The sequence below is a fragment of the Vicugna pacos genome, chromosome 19 (genome assembly GCF_048564905.1).
Source record: "Vicugna pacos chromosome 19, VicPac4, whole genome shotgun sequence".
Taxonomy (NCBI): domain Eukaryota; kingdom Metazoa; phylum Chordata; class Mammalia; order Artiodactyla; family Camelidae; genus Vicugna; species Vicugna pacos.
Window position 1 is genome coordinate 36,791,543 of NC_133005.1, and position 18,256 is coordinate 36,809,798.

General features: G+C 41.9%; 1 protein-coding gene across 5 annotated transcripts in view; it reads left to right on the top strand.

Moving 5' to 3' along the window:
- Positions 1-18,256, top strand: part of SLC9A8 (solute carrier family 9 member A8) — a 63,804-nt gene that overhangs the window by 18,968 nt on the left and 26,580 nt on the right. For all 5 annotated transcript variants that reach the window (XM_006206665.4, XM_072944372.1, XM_031687705.2 and 2 more), the window contains 5 exons: positions 445-503; positions 4,040-4,123; positions 7,860-7,961; positions 9,054-9,088; positions 14,107-14,250. In XM_006206665.4, the coding sequence (XP_006206727.1) occupies positions 445-503; positions 4,040-4,123; positions 7,860-7,961; positions 9,054-9,088; positions 14,107-14,250 (424 nt within the window). The remainder of the gene's footprint in view (positions 1-444; positions 504-4,039; positions 4,124-7,859; positions 7,962-9,053; positions 9,089-14,106; positions 14,251-18,256) is intronic.

Consider the following 18,256-nt stretch of genomic DNA (forward strand, 5'->3'; position numbering starts at 1 on the left):
GCTGCTGTCTGAGTCTGAGAAAGTGATCTTGGATTCCTTTTTGAAAGTGGTAGGAATAAGCAGTACAGGGCAACCTTAGCTTGGAAGCTTTCTGCCATTTCACATTGACAGTGAGTGGCTGTAGCAAAAATGACAGATAGTAAATCTTCCATGCCTGGAAAAGCATCCCTGGGTCTTTTTTTGTAAAGCTTTTTCTCCCTCCACCTGCCTCCTGGTAATAGTAGACTTCCTTAGAGTATGTTTGCCTGATACGCAAGTGAGAAACTCATGTGGCTCATAAAACTCTACACAGGTTTCCATTCTTATGTTTTCAGATATAAAACTTGCAGAAATCCATAAAAACCATTCAGAGATGCAATAAGAATCAGTACCTTTAGAATAATAAGCCTGAGTAATCTTTCTCAAATCTTAAAGTTTTGTTAAACTTTACATTTTCTATTCTAGGTATTCTCATGGGAGCAGTTATAAAAATTATAGAGTTTAAAAAACTGGCAAATTGGAAGGTAGGTTTATCTAACTGTTCATTTTTTAACATAATTACAGTTTTTATTGGTTCTTAATTTTAGTATCACTGGTGGTTATGGTAGGGTTTTTTAAATATTATTTGAAGTACATATTGTCTCATTAATTTTTTTAAGATTCTGTTAGGTTGAGGGTTTATATCCTTATAAGTGAGGGTGTTTTAAATTTTTTTTAATCTGAATTTTTTGAAAAAGCATGAATCACACTGTTTCAAGTTAACATAGAAGCATTCAATGCCATGTTTTGTATGTATTTGCATTTTTATAGTCTTACCTGCTGTATAGGGAAGAAATGCTCTAATTAGCATTAAACAGTAGCAATGTTTATTGCTCCTAATTCCATTATGACAGCTGAGGATAATAAAACATTATCTGTCCAGCACTGTAGACCTTACAGAATGCCTTATATGCTGTATGTAGCTTCTGTTATCCTCATGACGACCATGGAGGTAGTTACGATCCCTGTTTTTCCTGATGAAGAAAGTGACCTTGGAGAGGTTGGGACATACCCGGCATCACAGAGCTAGACAGTGGTTGAGCTGGGTCTTGTGTCTAGGCCCTCTACTCCTGTTTGTTCTATACTTTCTCCACCACACCATGCTGTCCTCAATTCGTGGATGTTCACACCCTTATGTTTACACAGTGGTTATTAGAGCCGGAGCATCATCTTGTGGTACAAGGACTAATTGAAACTCAAGTTTCAGCTTAAACTTTGAGCATCCACATTGAGTAGGGAGCTTAGCAAGTGTGTAACAAAACTGACTTTACAGAGGGAAGTAAGGTCCATTTCAAAATATTAAGAGAATCATGGTTGAAAATGGATCACATTTGAGCCCCTCCTACTTTGATGCGGCTCCTAGGTGTGAGATTTAATTTACATGTGGAACTGTGGAGTATAAAATTTGCAAAACAAGCCTCGTAGTCTGCCCTAAAACACAGTTTGAAACTGTTACAAATAATACTCAAGATATATGTATTAAATGAATTCTCGGAATATATATTGAGCTCGGAATATTTACAGGACTCCCCTCAGTGGGGGAAGGGGCCGGGCAGGCCCCACTGGAGCACATGTGTGTGACACCCCTGCTTTCCTGCAGCTGGGTGGATGTAACCACCCTCACAGTGTCTCATTCTAGGGTAGGGAGCGCAGACTGTAAACCCTTTCTCTAATGTCAGACTGGATTATAGCCCGGTGTATAAAGACCATCTGCTGACACATTTTGTTTGATTTAAAAATCAGTTGATCAAAGTTGTAATTGATTTTAAAACAAAAAATCATTATTTTATTTTAAAATACTATTAATCTGCATAAAATTCTAAGAATTTCACATAGAAGTTTGAACTTTCAGCTTCTCTTGAAGAACACCAGGCCCACATTCCAGCCAGCGGAGATCTGAGGCACTGAGCGCATGGGCTCCCCCGGGGGGTGTGCTGTGCAGCCCTGGGAAGCCTGTGAGTTGGTGATCTCTGCTCTGAGTAGGAGGAAAGGTTATCCTTCACTTTTAGTTTTATATGCTTCAATATGACTAAATTTATTTTTCAACGGATGTTAGTTTTCAAGTTATATAATAATAATATATTTAATAGTATAGAGGAGTGAACCAAAGCTGGGTGGTGAATGTAATTAAGTACATGAAGAACCATCCAGGCAGCCAGTGCTTGGCCTGAGGAAAGGGCAAGGCTTCTAGGCTAAGACATTTGGGGCAGGCTTTTCTGGAAGAACGGGTGTTTGTGGGAAGCCAAAGCATCAAGCAAGACACCTGCTTGAAAACCCAGGGCTACAGGAAGCAACAGGATATAAGAAAAACAGTGAAGGAGTTTGGTGGGGTTTTTTCATGTAATTCTGTTTCCAAACTGTCCTGCCGGGCCTGCCTTCTACCTGTGTCCTCATATGCTTAGTATATTTCTTGAATGTGTGTCTTTTTCTGTCTCTTATAAGGACCCTTTCATTGGGTTTAGGGCCCACCCTAATCCAGTACAATCTCAGCTGGATTCTAACCTTAATTCCATCTGCAAAGACCCTCTTTCCAAATCAGGTTGCATTCTGAGGTTCCAGGTGGACATAAACTGGAGATGGAGGACACTGTGAGCCCACTGCCGTTGGGTTCCCCTTTTACTCAGGGGAAGTTTGGTTTCTGGAACTCCAAAAGAGTCTCTGCAGTGGTCCTGCTGCACAGATCCTGCAAATAGATTGCTCCACAAAACGGGGAGATTGGCCCATTTCTTTTCACATGGCCCCAGTCTGAGTCATGAGCTTGTTACACGGGCAGTTATTTTAAGACTTAATAAGGCATTTTCAGAAGTCATCATTTGCTTCTATTTTGAGCCTTTTTGAATGTTATTTTAGTCTTTATGGTAACAGCCGTACATTTGTAAGAGTACATTGTCATTCCTTTGAATAGGGATTTTGACAGGATATCAGACTGTCAAGGTTGTGGCATGGAAATTTTCATATGAAAAGGGCCTGATTTTGCAGGATTAAGTAGACTGTGTATTACATGTAGTCATTTTGGGTTTGGGAACAAGTATGTATTTTCCCCCACTTCACCAGCATTTAGAGAGCTATGTTAATATAGAAGATGAAATTATTATTCATCCCCCCAAAGCTGGCTGTATTCTAAAAATACCTTTCACAGTGGTACTTAATATTTGAATCTGAAAGCATGGCAAGGGGCTTGCTTTAGAGCCACGTCCCAAGTTGCATGGACACCAAGTGAGGACTGTTTCATCACAGTCAGATTTAGGACAATAGCATGGTTGTCTATTACCGGCAGAGAAAAGGCAGAACTGTTTTAAACATATGTAGGGTTTACTCTTTCTCCAAGTGGATTGTTTCAGGTTTTCCTTTTTCCTGGAGGAGTCCAATTTGTGGACTGTTTTTGAAAGTGTTTTATTTGAATTGAAATGTTTTCTTTGTTAAAATTAATTTTCTTTCCTTACTAAAGAGTAAAAATCATACTGCTGTGTGTTTGGAAGCAGTTTATTCCGCTATTTCTTTTGCTGGTCACCTTTTAAAACCACTTGTCCTACATTTTTAAATGCAGGTTTTGTTTTGAGGTTTTTGTTTGTTTGTTTCTGTTCCTCCTGTTTGGTTGTATTATCAGGTAGTGATTTAAATATTTACATACTGGACCAGGTTCTAAGAGAGCAATTACTTTGGCTCTTCATTGATGGATTTCTTTCTTTTTTTTAATTGTCTTTTTTTTTTAATTGAAGTTTAGTTGATTTACAGTGTTGTGTTAGTTTCTGATGTACAGCATAGTGATTCAGTTATACATGTATATATTCTTTTCCGTTATAGGTTATTACAAGATATTGAATGTAGTTCCCTGTGGTATACAGTAGGACCTTGTTGTTTATCTAGTTTATATTTAGTAATTTATATCTGCTAATCCCAAACTCCTAATTTATCCCTCTCCTTCCCTTTTCTTCTTTGGTAACCATAAGTTTGTTGTCTAGATTTATTTCTTAATTACACAAAGTCCATGCCTCTGAAAATACCCATTTTATATTTACAGGAAGAAGAAATGTTTCGTCCAAATATGTTTTTCCTCCTCTTGCTTCCACCTATTATATTTGAGTCAGGATATTCATTACACAAGGTAAGACTCAGACACATTAGTGCTTTTGGTCTGGGTGGCTTCCCACATTTATAAGGCAAGTTCCTTAAAAGCTTGGGTGTTAATTAGTAGTGGTGGGTCTGTGTGAACACCCTGGGGTGTGCGGACTATTCTACCTGACTTGTGGTCAGTGGGCTGCTTTCATGATTTCAGGCAGTGTGGCTTATTAAACTAGTGTTTTCCATAGAGGGGTACTTTGCCTAGGAAGAGACAGCCAAAGTGATTTTAATGGTACACGGATTTACACTGACTCCTCTTGGACACAGACTAGCACATGTTAAGAGGACAGGTCCTGGGATGACAGGGACAGGTGCCCCAGGCCTGCTGATTCTCAGCTCACCATATCAGGCCATCCTTGGCCCATCCATCCTTCAGTGTCTCCCCTCTCAGTGCCCTGCCCTGGTCCTCAACTCCCAGCTGATAACCCCTTTAACCCCAAGTCTCCCATTTCTTCCCACCCTCTCCCTGGCTCAGCTTCTCCTCACCAGACTGGAACCCCATCTTCCCCCCTAGTCTTCCAGCTCCTTCTGGCCCATTCACCTACTCCCACAGTTGCTCCACCCATTCTTGGCTCCCCAACCCTGGAGAGTGGCATCACTGGCTTTGCTCTGGCATTTCTGCTCTCTGTCCCCCAGCTTGCACTCGGGCTCTTTCTGCCTGGGCAAGAGCTTCTCACTTTTAAGTCAGTTTGTGTATACCTGAGTCTTTTCCTTGTCTATGAGTTTTCTTTAAATATAACTGTATTTAAGTTTTAAAATGAAAACGTGATTCAACGTAAAATATTAGTAATACAACAGTTATTTTGTAAATGTGATTTTAAAAAACTATGAAGGTTAGAAGGACTAAGGTTTGGCCTATCCTTGGAGGGAGGAGAGGGCATGGACTTGAAGCCAGAGGGACCTAGGTCTAGTCATGCGCTGCCCCCTACAGGTTCCTTTTGAGCAGAGTAGAAATTAGAAACAAAAAACACAAAGATCTCTAAAACCCTACCTCCTAGGTTGCTTTGAGATTTACATTAGATGAAAGAATGGATGGAAAGCATTTGTCATGAGAGTTTTGGTAAAAACAAAAAACATACAAATCAAGTCTTTAATTTTCTACCTAGATATTAAAGCAAAGTTATTCTAAGATGTTCAGTCCAGATTTTTAAAGTTATTTTATTGTGCATCAATCAAAAGAAAAAGTGAGAAGAAAGCTTAATGTAAAAAAAATAAATCTCACACCTTATAAACCTGATCACTGACATCAGATAATTGTTAAAAAGAAAAGCAAGAAGGAATTGAAGGTCAGTGTCTTTTCACGCTTTCATTTTGGGAACAAATCTTATAAGAATTGTAAACAGATTATGAAAATACTTCAGCAAAACAGTACTGAGGAAAATGATTTAACTTTAAACCATGACACTTTGATTATTATATTAGAGCGTGTAAAGTTTTTATTTTCTAATTTTTTAGAGGGAGAGGAAATAAACTTATTCAAAATTTGAGGAAAATAGTAGTTTGTTAAAAGAAATTTTTTTTTGAAGTTGGCTTTCCAGCAGAAAATACGACAATTTATGTGAAAGTGACCAGAGTGAGCTGGAAATGGGAACTCAGAGACTTCTGCCCACTGCCTACCCTTCCCCAGAGAAGATAGGAAGTTGACTTTGAATGTTTTATTTTAATATTGCTGCATTTGCTGATGTAGATTTGGACTTAGAATAAAAATTTCAGTAAGATTATCACCAGTTGATATGCATTAGGTAGGCAGCTATTTTGTTCTGTAAATTATTAGTATCATATGAAGAATAGAACATTAATTCTGCCAGAGAGAAGCAGAGAAATTTGCTTTATGTAGCAAAGGAAGTTTTATAGAGGAGTTACTTGATTTGGATAAATTTTCAATATACAGATTAATATTAACCAACTATGTAAATTATACCAGAATTAGATCCCTATAAACAGATCCCGATTTTGTGAAATCTATTTTTATTATTTTATTGTGTCTTTTTTTTTTTTTGGTTGGGGGGAGGTAATTGGGGTTTTTCATTTAATTAATTTATTTACTTTTAATGGAGGTACTGGAGATTGGACCCAGAACCTCGTGCATGCTAAGTGTACACTCTACCACTGAGCTATACCCTTCCCGCCTTCTGTAATCTATTTTTAAATAACAAAAGAAAGCAGCTTTTTGCAAAGAAAAACTCATAGGTGAAAGCCTTTTGTTTAGGAGAAAACCAAATCATTGTGTTTGCCTTGGTTATTTCATAGTTCTTTGTGTACAAAAGATTGATAAGCCAAATAAAGGAATTGAATGTCAGATTATGGGCAGCTAAATCAAAATTGTAACAAATGAAGCAAAGAAACTTCCTGAAGGAGAGAGGCTTAGTGGGCTGTCAGTGTTGAGCCATGACAGTCTTTTGAAGTGAGCTTTAAAGTATCAGTTCCTGTTGTCTATAATTTGACAATTTCTGACTGAAAAGATGCTCTACATCCAGGCCCACAATCATGGATCATCAAGGTTCCCTGGTGTTGTTCCCAAGCAGAGTCCAAGGATTCTAATAAATAGCTTAATTTTCTTAATTTTATGGAAATTTAAAAGATGTCACCATGCTGCTTAGACTCGAATATTTTCTCTTAAGTGCTGTAAAGTGTAGATGGGAATATATTTTATCTGTTATGTTTGATGATGATACTAATGGAGTGGAATTAAATTGTTTAAAAGACATGGACAGCAAAAAGGAGTTTCTGGTGGTATAACCTGTTATCTTGACATTCTTTGTAGTAATGTACTTTTTCTTAATTAATGGAAAAAATTTAATTATATAAACTTTGGACTTTGATCAAACATGAAACACAATTAATCCCTTTAGTACCTATTCATTTGTCATCTTCCATCTGACAGGCATCCTGCCAGGGACTGTGTTGTACAAAAGCAGACGTGGACATTGCCCCTGTTGAGCCTGCAGCCTAGTGGGAAAGACAGATATCAAATAGTACATAAATAAGTGTCAGATTTCAGCCATGGCAAGTGCAACCAGTATAGAGTCATTGTGCATTGAGAGCACAGAATAGGATCTGACTTGGCTAAGGGATCATAGAAGGCTTCTCTCAGGAAGAATCAAAATGTCCTGAGATCTTAGGATGATTAAAGTTCACCAAGCAAAGGGGAAGGAAGAGTGGTCCAAGCCCAGTGAGCACGATGCATTTGAAGAACCAAAAGAAAGCTACCAGTGTGATGGGAACCCAGAGAACAAAGGGGAGGTTAGAGGCCTTCACAGGGGTTGAAGCATCCAGGCTTTGGTTGGGTTTTAGCTGCATTTTTAGTGGAAGTCGGGGTCAGAGTGAAGGCAGCAAACTAGATTTATCTTTTGCAAAGATCATTCTGGAAGCCCTTGGAGAGCAGAGGGCAAGGGCCAGGAGTGGTTGAGACTTGCTAGAAGCTATTGCAGTGGTCTAGGGGAGAGACGATGGCAGCTTTGGTGAGGGCAGTGGAGATGGCGAAGGAGAGAAGCAGGGACTGTGAGTGCTGTGGGGCAGGCGGAAGTCACAGGGCCTGGCTCTGCATTAGCTGTGGGGGTGAGGGGAGGCTCCGAGCTTTGCACTTGACCAGCCGAGATGGGGGATGGTGCCCTTTACAGAGAATCAAGCCTGTGAGGATGGCCGGGTGTGGGGTCCATGCCTTCACTGACTGGACCAGCTTTTCTAATCATTTCTCGCATTTCTGCTCTTTCAAACAGGGTAACTTCTTTCAAAATATCGGTTCCATCACCCTATTTGCTGTTTTTGGTACAGCAATTTCTGCTTTTGTAGTAGGTGGAGGAATTTATTTTCTGGGTCAGGTAAGAAAAACATCTTTGAAAAGCTGAAAACCTTGCTCGTGCAGAGAAGTAGGGGTAGGGACACCTCATGGGGCCTGGGTTTCACCATCAAGGTAAATGCTCCTCTGGAAAGAAATCCAAATAAGGCACAGTAAAGGCATGCTAAAGCTGTTTCTAAGTCTTCCAGAAGCTTGGTGTCTGGGATTGAGTGAATCTTTTTCATAATCCCAAAAGTATTTGATCTTATTTTCAAACCAATATTATTTTAACTTGGAATACCTAAAAAGAAAGCAGAATATATACCATCAAGATCTTCAGATTGTAACAGTATCAATTATGTTATCAGACTAAATCAAGGTTAAACACTATTTTCTTAATAAAAATTTTCATTTTAAAAATCAAAGATGATTCTGAACATGTTCACTCAATTCTAAACTGTCCTCCTGTAGAATTATTTCCCCTGGATTTTCCACTATTGCTAAAACAATTCCCAGTGTCAGCAATTAAGTGTTTTGTGCTTTTGAGTTCAAATTAATTTGAATTAATTTAAAGCAGACCTACCTAGGAAGGTAGTATTTGTAGCTCTGCGTTATGCACGTCTATGCATGCCACAGTTCTTTCCCAATATGGTCAGTCGCTGAAAGTTTGTCTGCCCCAGTTCCACAAACAAAATTTGAGATTCAGGCCTTGGGGTGGCTGGCAGATTTCTTTTACATGTGTCGGATGTGTTTGCTTCTTTCAGTAGCAATCAGTTAAAGCCCATTCCATCTAATTTTCACCTTCACTGCTGCCTCAACGGCACCAGAATAAATCTGTCATGCAACCTTCTTCAGTGCTCAGCTTCTAGCATCAAATGGGAATAAATTTTAGAAAAGAAAACTTGTTAATTTGACCTGAAAAATGTAACATTCTTTTTCATACTTTTGTTGTATGACGATCAAATGCATGCTTAAACTAAAACTTTGGAGTCTTCTTTATTTTTCAAGTGGTTTGGGGACTGAAGATTAATGTCCTTATTAGTTTGTAATAAAGCACTAATGGACATTTCAATCTTCTTGGCTGTTCTCCAGGGGTTTTTTTTGTGTCTGTGTGTTTGTGTGTTTTATTTTACAGGCTGATGTAATCTCTAAACTCAACATGACAGACAGGTAAATCTTTCATACTGTAACACCCATGTGGCTACTTTTCAAACTGGAGAAAGTTTTCTCTACATTGATTCCTGGGTGTGGTACTTCTCTATTCTGTCTCTCTTTTTGTTTTGCTGATGATTTCTGCTGTAGAATCTATTCTGAATAAATTTTTGTCTCTGAAGTGAATCAAAACTTTATTCAGGAATTCTGAAGATCTCCAGTCAGAGGGTTGCTGATTGATACGATTCGTATAGTTTCAGCTTTGGAGGGAATAACTCTGGTTAGTTACTGCCCCCTCCACACACACCCCACATGCTGCACCACTGTCCTCTTATCATTAAGAATCATCTTCCGGTCATTTCTAAGGCTTTTCAACAGCCATAAGGAAAAGTTGTTTTCTTGATAGAACAGAGATGGAGTGAGGTGTGAATCTTTACTCTGGGATTCCCACCAAGGGGGTGGGGTTGGGGTGGGAGGAGCAGGCAGGGCCAGGGCTCTCTTGTGGTTATCCTCCTCGGTCTGAAGCCACTCCATGGGGCAGTCCGAGCTGCTGTCTGGGAGCCCAGTCCAGGAATTTTCATAATCAGCTTAGCAAGAAGCAACCTAGACAGCTGTCTCTTGGAAGATACCACATCTAGTGCTAAAAAAGTGCACACACGGAGTGCAGCCTGGTTTCCCCTCCCTGAGAAGTCCAGTGGGTGTGCAGCCTTGATCTGTGCTTCTCTCCCAGGAGCGGTTGGTTCTGTCCTGTCTGTGGCAGGGCTGGGGAGCTAGAAAGTGGGGCCCAGTGCTCAGCCCTGGGTCCCTTCCATTGGGCCAACCAGAGCTTACAGCCATTAGTCGCAACTTGGAGATTAGAATCTTGGGGCCCTTTTCGTGAGAAATGTGCTTCTGATAACATCAAATCCAATCTCATTTTCTCCCCAGGGACATGAATTTCAAAGCTTTTGTCGTAAGATAGTCTTGATATATAAACAAGTAGCAAAAGTCACATTCCTGTTCCACAAGGATCAGATGTAAAGCAGAATTGATGCCCTGCATTTTGTAGGGCAACAGAAAAGAAATGCTCAACATCCAGTATGTGTAAAGGAAGTTGTCACAGCATTCAATCCTTCAACCTGTTTTGGGGCAACTGGTTAGAGATACAAAAAATGCTAGATAAACCCTTGTGCAATTGAATTGAACCAATGGTTAGGATGTTCAGGAGGAAAGTAGGAACGGAAATGGCCCTTAGACATGCAGAATAAGAGTCAAGTAGAGCTTCTTTCTGTGTGTGCAGACATTTCCTTTCTTCCTAGAAAATGGCTATCCCATAGCATGGGAAGGGAGGGGTTCTCGGGGGAAGTTAACCAGCAGTCACAAACCCACATGGCTTCAGGGCCAGGCAAAGCCCCTAACAGAAGTGAAGCTGGCCAGGTGTGTGTCTGGGGTGGTGACGGTGGTGAACCAGAGAACCCACCCTGTCTGAAGGGGTTAGCCACTTTTCAGCTCCACCAAGTAATTACCACATGAGAATATGAGGCCAGGATTACCAGGTACTTAATTTTTTTTTTCAAAACAGGCCAAGTTTCTAGATTTTAATAAGGAATTTTCCTGTTTTGAAATGTTGACAAATTAATCCAAATTTTTCAAAACACCATGCAGGTCAAACATGAGACTCATGGACCAAAGACCTTTGCACTATAGAAAATAGAAAAATAACTTTGTTCCACAGAAGATTTCACTTCATTGGTGTTTTGCTGGAGAGCTCGCTCACTCATGGACACACCCTGAATTAGCTTCCTGTCTCTGTTTTCTTTTTGTTTGGTCGAATTTGCTATCTTTTGAGATGATGAAATAAAGAAAACACATTTTAAGTTGAACTTCTAGCTTCTGGCCTTTTAGAAGGCTGGGTGGTAAGGCATGAAGTGGAGCAGCTGATGGCAAGATTAAATGACCTCTTAGATTCGGGCCTCTCCATGATTCAGGCAGTTCCTATTTCAGACTTCTTGTGTTCACTGTCAGAAATACTGTGCCCCAATTTAGATTCTCAACCAAAGCTAAATGTATTATATGATTTAGGCAAAGCATTTTGTCCAACTTTTTACTATGAAAATTTCAAACACACAGAAAAAGTGAAGCACTGTACAGTGGACACCCACATGACCACTTAGATTCTACAGTGACTGTTTCACTAGATTTGCTTTAACACAGATCTTTCCATCTGTCCATCCCTCTGTCCATTCATCAGGCCGTCTTCTAGTTCCTGCTCTTCAATTTCCAATTGACATGACAATTTCTGGCATGACAGCCTTGGGGGCCCACAGTGTCAGGACTCTCTCCTCTCACTGTTAGCTCAGCTCTTCCCTGGACAGTGTCATCCCTGGGTGCTCTCACCCCACATGGCAGCACGATGGCTCTGAGCTCACTGTCACCCTCACTTCAGCCATCTCTACTGAAAAGGCCAACTTAATTCCCAGCGACCTGGTGAAATGCCTGGCAATGGCCCTTTTTGACCAAGCTTCGGTCTCCCACCTACTCCTAGGGCCCCCACACAACTACATGCATGGAGAGTGAAGAAGACGCAGCTCCTAGGGCCCCCACACAACTACATGCATGGAAAATGGGAGTGCTGGGTGCTGTCCACTCTGCACTTACTGGGGAACAGAGGGAGTGGCCAGCTGAGCCGCACAAAATCAGCACTCAGTGCACAATTCATCACAGGCCCCCAGGTCCCCACCCTCGCTTGGGGGTACACTCTTTAGACATTCCTCTTCCTTCAAGGCCCCTGTTATGTTGCTGTGGGTGATGAGAGTGGGAATAAAAGAAGGGGCAGAGAAACAAGAATCCCTGTGTCTGGTTGCAGAGCGAGGGTCTCAAGGCCAGCTGCTAACAAGTCGGGGCCTCCCTGGCTGGCAGCTGTGGGTAGAGTTACCTTTCCTTCCCTCTCTCTCTCCTGCCTGCCTGCCTGTTTGCCTGCCTTCCACAGATATTTCTGGGCCATGCTCAGTACACATCTTGGGAATACACTCATGACTAAAACACAGCACCCACCCCTGGCACTCACAGCGAAGCGAGAGGCAGGTCAAGTCACAGCTCATCATACACATGACAGTCTCTGTGAGGACAGGGAAATTCTGAGACCTGAAGTCTGAACTGAGACGTCTTTTGGGGCCTGCTCCTCAGCTTGGAACCTGGAGGCTGTCCTTGAAGTAAGCAGGCTCTCCTCCGTGAATTCACAGTAATCAAACCCACAGGGAGCTGCTATGGAAACCAGAATGCCAGATTATTGATTTATGATGAGAACTGTAACTTGTAAGGCAGCCAGGCATCCCATCCCGCCAGCACTCCTCTCCCTGAGCCCGAGTCAAATGATTATGGGTGCCTGCTGGTGATGTTAGTGGACAGAGCACACTCCGGTCCAGGCCAAGGAGCTCCTCTTCATTTCCAGACTGCAAGCTTGGTGAGGGTGGACAGTCTCTGACTTATGTCTCTACCCAGGCTGTCCCCTTGGGGCTCTGTGTTTTGCCTTGTGTTATGGTAGGGGGCAGACCTAGCCGTTCTGCTGACCAGGCTGTCCCCTTGGGGCTCTGTGTTTTGCCTTGTGTTATGGTAGGGGGCAGACCTAGCCGTTCTGCTGAGCTGGAAGGAAAGCCGTGCCAGGCACAGCTGTTGAGGGAATTGAGGGCTTGCAAGAACTCTAAGGGGAAAAAGACACATGGGCTGAAAGAATAATCATCCAGGCTCCTGAGGCAGCCCACAAGGCCCCGTGAGGTGATCCGGCCCTGCCTCCCTCCCAGCGTCCCTCCCAGCCTCTGACGTGTCTGGCCTCTAACGTCTCCGGCCACTCACTGTCACCTGCTACTGCCACGTTCCCTGTTTTGCCTCTCAGGCATCCAAGCTTGCTCCACCTCAGAGGTAGCTTGCTCTTGTCAATTCCCCCAGGTTTTGGCTTGGCCTACTTGCTTCTTGCATGTAGGTCCTTGTTTAAGTAAGTGTCATCTCTTCACAGAGGCCTTTGCTGACCACCCAGTCTAAGCGCTCCCTACACCATCCCCCGACACCACCCTGCCATGTTACTCTCTCCCGTCACCCTGACTCCCGTTGGAACACTTGCCATTTTCTAAATTGGTCTTAGTCTCTGAGTTTTGCTGTATCCAGAGTAGAGGTTAAGAACACCGGCTCTGAGGCAGATGACCTGTGTTTAGATCCTGGCTCAGAATTTCTTTCTGACCTCGAATGAGTTCCTTAACCTCATATCCCTCAGTTTTCTCCTGTGTGATCAGAGAAATACTAGTACTATTTCCTGTGGTTGCTGTGTGGATTATTGAGTTGCTGTACATAAAGTGCTTAGAACAGTGCCTCGGACGTGGTAAATGCCACATAAATGTTTGCCGTTATTATTAGCCTCAGTGCCTGAAACATACTAGGCAATTAGTGGGTATATGTTAGAGGTAATTAGACCTTCATGGGCACTATTGGTGAGAGCCTCTGGCCTGGTGAGAGCCAGCATTGGTGTTGGTGTCTGCCACCCAAGCCACCCGTCCCCTGAAGCATGCTGGATTTGCTGCTGACTTTGGCACTTTTTAGATGTTGCAAATCTGAATGGAGGCTGGGATTGTTCACAGATGGCACTTTGGTGGCCTGGTGGCCGGGGGCAAAGCAGAGGTGAGACCTGGGAGCACTTGGGCCATTTGAGGGAGGGCCTCCAAGCCATCATGGTTCTAGCTGCTCTGCCCAAGAAGGCCAAGAGGTCTGTTACATATTTAAGCAAAAATCTTCCCACCGTCATTGGTCAAAATAAAGTCTTAATACTTCCAGTGGAAAGCCAGGCCATTCCTAACCACTCCTGGTAGAGTGGGCCTTTCACTGCTCCACCACAGTGTCAATTAGCAGATACTATAAGTGGAAAAGAAGGCACCATTTTCTGTAGTTACTTCAGCTACAGTGTGTACTGTTACGTTATTACTAAGTGCAGCCTTTGACGTCAATATCTTCCTGTGTGGACCAAGTGTTAAGTGTTACAGAATTACCCCTCCCTTTTCTCTTCTTGACAGTTTCGCGTTTGGCTCCCTAATTTCTGCTGTGGATCCAGTGGCTACTATTGCTATTTTCAATGCACTTCATGTGGACCCAGTGCTCAACATGCTGGTTTTTGGGGAGAGCATTCTCAATGACGCAGTCTCCATTGTCCTGACCAAGTAAGTGTGCTTTCTTCAAGTGACGGGACTGAAGGTCCTTGTATGAGAGGATGCAGCTGCGTGTACAATTTCTTGTCCTTTGGGTGTTGGGTTCACTGTTTCTGTTTCTGTCCTGACAAGCTTTGACATGTCCCAGGAATACTGTCAAGGCCCAGGGTGTTTAGAGGAGAGTCCACCTTTTAGGACCTACTTTTAACAGTGCTTCTGAGCCCAACTTCTCATCGGCATCACCAGGGGTGCTTATTAAATGTGATACTCCCAGGCCCCATCCTCAAGGCTTCTGATTCAGGAGGTCTGGGGTGAGTCCTAAAACCTAGGTTTTTAATAAGTTCTCCAGGGGATAATGGCACAGCCAGTTGAGGGATCAGTGTTTGGGCAGCATTGTTCCAGACAAAAGTGGCTGACAGAGGCCCTTCTCTCCCACTTGGGAGCTGATGCACGTCACCTTCCTTTTTGCAGCTGTAGGATAAGGTCGTGGTACTATCAGGTACCCTAAGATGCTGTTATGTGAAAGCTCCTTTGGAAACTACAGATTTTTCAAATGTTCGTTAGTATCATTGCCCTTATTGATAGGATCTGAGAAGTTAAATTTGAATCATAAAATGTCAAGAAGTCATTGGGAAAAGGAAATGAATCTAAGATCATTTCAAATGTGTTCATCTGCCGCAGGGCTGTTTCCTTGCACTCCACGTTTTGTGGTGATCATTAGTATGTATGGGCAAGAGACCCAAGCAGTTTTACCAAAAAACAGAGAAGGCACAGACAAAGCCATTGAAGAAAAGAGCCCTCGACAGTGTATCAGAGATGAGCTAAGAGAAATTTAGGGGCCAATCTGTGTTCTGTTAAAGAATAGAATGTCCGGGGTTGAGGGGTATAGCTTAGTGGTAGAGCTCTTGCTTAGCATACACGAGGTCCTGGTTCAATCCCCAGTACTTCCATTTAAAAAAAAAAAATAGAATTTCCATTTAATTTGGACTTGTCTCCTTTGTTGTGGGATTTCTTGCAAAGCATAACCACTCTGTGGTAGTCAGCATTTTCTTAAAAGCCTTGCTGTAGACTACATTCAGAATTCTTATGTTGGAACAAAAGAATGTTTTATAATGGAAAGAGCCCAGGCTTGGGAGTCAAGCTGAGCTAGGTTCACGTCCCAATGATGGCCCCTCATTGCTGCGGTATCCTGGGTCAGCTCCTTCACCTCTTTGAGCTACTGGTTTCTCATCAGTAAAGTGACGGTGATAATGTCTCAGCCTAGGATTGGATTTGAGGATTAAATAGTTAAATAGGGGTCTATATGAAAAAGCATCTGCCACCAGTTAAGCTGAGATCAACTTCTTTCCTCTTCTGCTCCTGTCCCTTAATTATTATTTCATATGTTTGTTCTGATTTTGTCCTACTTTTGCAGGAAGAACTTACCAAATGCTGTTTATTTGAAATAAGTACTCAGCAGACCTTGAACAAAACAAATATATATATAGTATGCGTATGTGTACCTATGTGTGTGTCTGTGGGTGGGTGTGTGAATGTGTGTGTGTGTGTGTGTGTGTGTATATCCTGAAGTAATACCTATATTCTTCATATGAAATTTAGAAAACTCAGAGAAAGGGAAGGAGGGATGGAGGAAGGATTTTTAATTTAGATAGATATATACTGTATTGTAAGTTTTCCATTGAACAGATTATTTTATTGAAAAAATAATCTTCCATAACATCATTTTACTACTTACAGAGTATTCCATGTGTAGATTTACTATGATCTATTTAATCAGTTCCCCATTGTTGGCTTTTTCACATTTCTCTTGGCAAAAATTTCTATAGCTTTATTTGGAAATTATCTATATCATGATGTAAGACCTTTAAAAATTTTTGACGGCAGTATTTTTTCTGAAGATTGACTTTGAAATCTTCTTAGCTTTCTGGTTTTTACTTTTATCTTGAGTCCTGGTTACATATACTGAACATTTGTGACAAAGAATTTTGCCTGAATTAGAGGTGACATCACAAATTATTTTTATACATTAGGAGCGAAACTCATCTGTTTTGTCTCTAATTTATTTTTTGCTTTAATCTGTCAGAAATAGGATCTTTTCTAAGCTTTTCCAGGTCTCTTTGCTGCAGAAAAACCAAAGGTTAGGAGATAATTTCTTTTTAAAATGAGAAATGATGGAGTCATTGTAAGTAGCCAGAGAATCTTCCTGGAAAAGTGCTTTTGAAGGCCAAGATCACCTATGATGACAGTTCCCCAAATTGGATCTGTGGACCACATGCATATGTGGTTTCCAGCCTCCACTTCCACTGCAGCTGGTACACAGGCTGGGGTAGGTGTGACTGACCTAAGCCACATCCAGCCTCACTGATTCCCCAGACATGCTAAAGGGTGGTCGTCCACTCAGCATTTGGTGTGTGTGCCAGACCTGCTCAGAGACCAGTTGAATTTGATGAACATTGTCCAAGATGGAAGAAAGATGCTCATAGAAAAGTGAACACAGTGCATGCCTTAGCTACCACTGTGAAGGATTTTGAGAAAGGCTTCTCAGATCAGTTATCTGGGAGCCAGGTAGGCATTTTTAGGTAGAAGAGGGAGATGGGGGGAGAGAGAGGGCATGGCTGGCCTGCCTTGTTTTTATAGGACGGGAGGGAGCTGTCATCAGCTTTCCTTGGTTACAAGGTAGAATCGCATCTTGTTTTTAAGGCTATACTTCATAAATGACCATTTTCTAAGTGATCCAATGACACATTTATTTTTGTAACTGAATATGTGAATGGATTACCCCTGTTTAAATGTTTTCACTTTTATAAGTGTCAGAAAACTAAGTATCTTCTGTTTCTTCATTAATTTTAATTAAATTACTTTTAGCTTTGAATTGTTACTAATGACAATTATTCTTGTAACAATTGCTGTAGAGGAAACCTTTTGTTCTCTCTAGCTGCATTGAAAGGTCATGAAATGGATCCTGAAGCAGCATTGTTTTTTATTCTTTAAGTTGTGAGGAACATGACCTGAAAAAATAAAATGTACAAAAATTACCAGGCCAGAAAGAGTCCAGATTCTACCTTCATTTATCTTGAGTTCAGAAACCATTGACCTGAGCCCTGGGTCCGCTGTTAATCACTGGTGTGACCTCACTCGGCTAGCCACTCTCTTTGGGCCTCAGCCTCCTTTGCATGAAAAGAAAGCAGTGTTCCTAACCAGTGTTCTGCTGTGGTAATGAAATGGGGTGGGGGCAGGACGCTACGCATGTGGTTCACAGACCTATTTGGGAGCTAGACGTGACCTTAGCCTTCAAGAGCACTTTCCCAGTAAGAACCCTGTTGGCTCCCAGCATTTCCCAAGATGGGATGTTCACTTGTGATCTGCTGGCAAAGAAAGAGAATGGGGAAGCTTGTGCATTTGGGTGAGTTTGGAAAATTTTTGTGTGAAAAAAAGTTAGTTTTCTTTTTTGCAGGACTTCTCAGAACCTTTATGATGTTATATTGTGCTGTGAATCACCATGGAAAGCTGAGGTTTTCTCACGAAGCCACTCTTATCCTGCTTTAAAATTATACCAATTCATGAAACGCTGATTAATGAAGCTGAATACTGCCATTAACAATTCCTTGTTTTGTTTACTGATTCAACAAAAATTTGTTAAGTGCCTTTTCTGTGCTGGGCTCTGAACATATGGCAGTGAACAAGATGGACACAGGCTTGGTCCTCGTGGAATGATTCATGAGTTTCGCATGCTATGGAGAAGTCAGGCACCAAGAGAGCCTGTAAATGGGCTGGCCTGTGTGGAAGCAGGTGTCCCTGAGGAACAAACCCAGAGTCAGCTAGAGCCCAGGAAGGTTGACGGATGCTCTACAGGGTGGTGACAGTGGCAGTGGGGCCCAGCATGAATGAGGAGATGGGCTCGAGAGCTATGGTGGAGAGGAGTCAGGTCCTGCTTAGAAGACTGAGCTTCTTCCTAAAAGCAGCAGGAAATCGTCGACAGGCTTTGAACAGGGGAGTAACCTGTTCAGATGTGCATTTT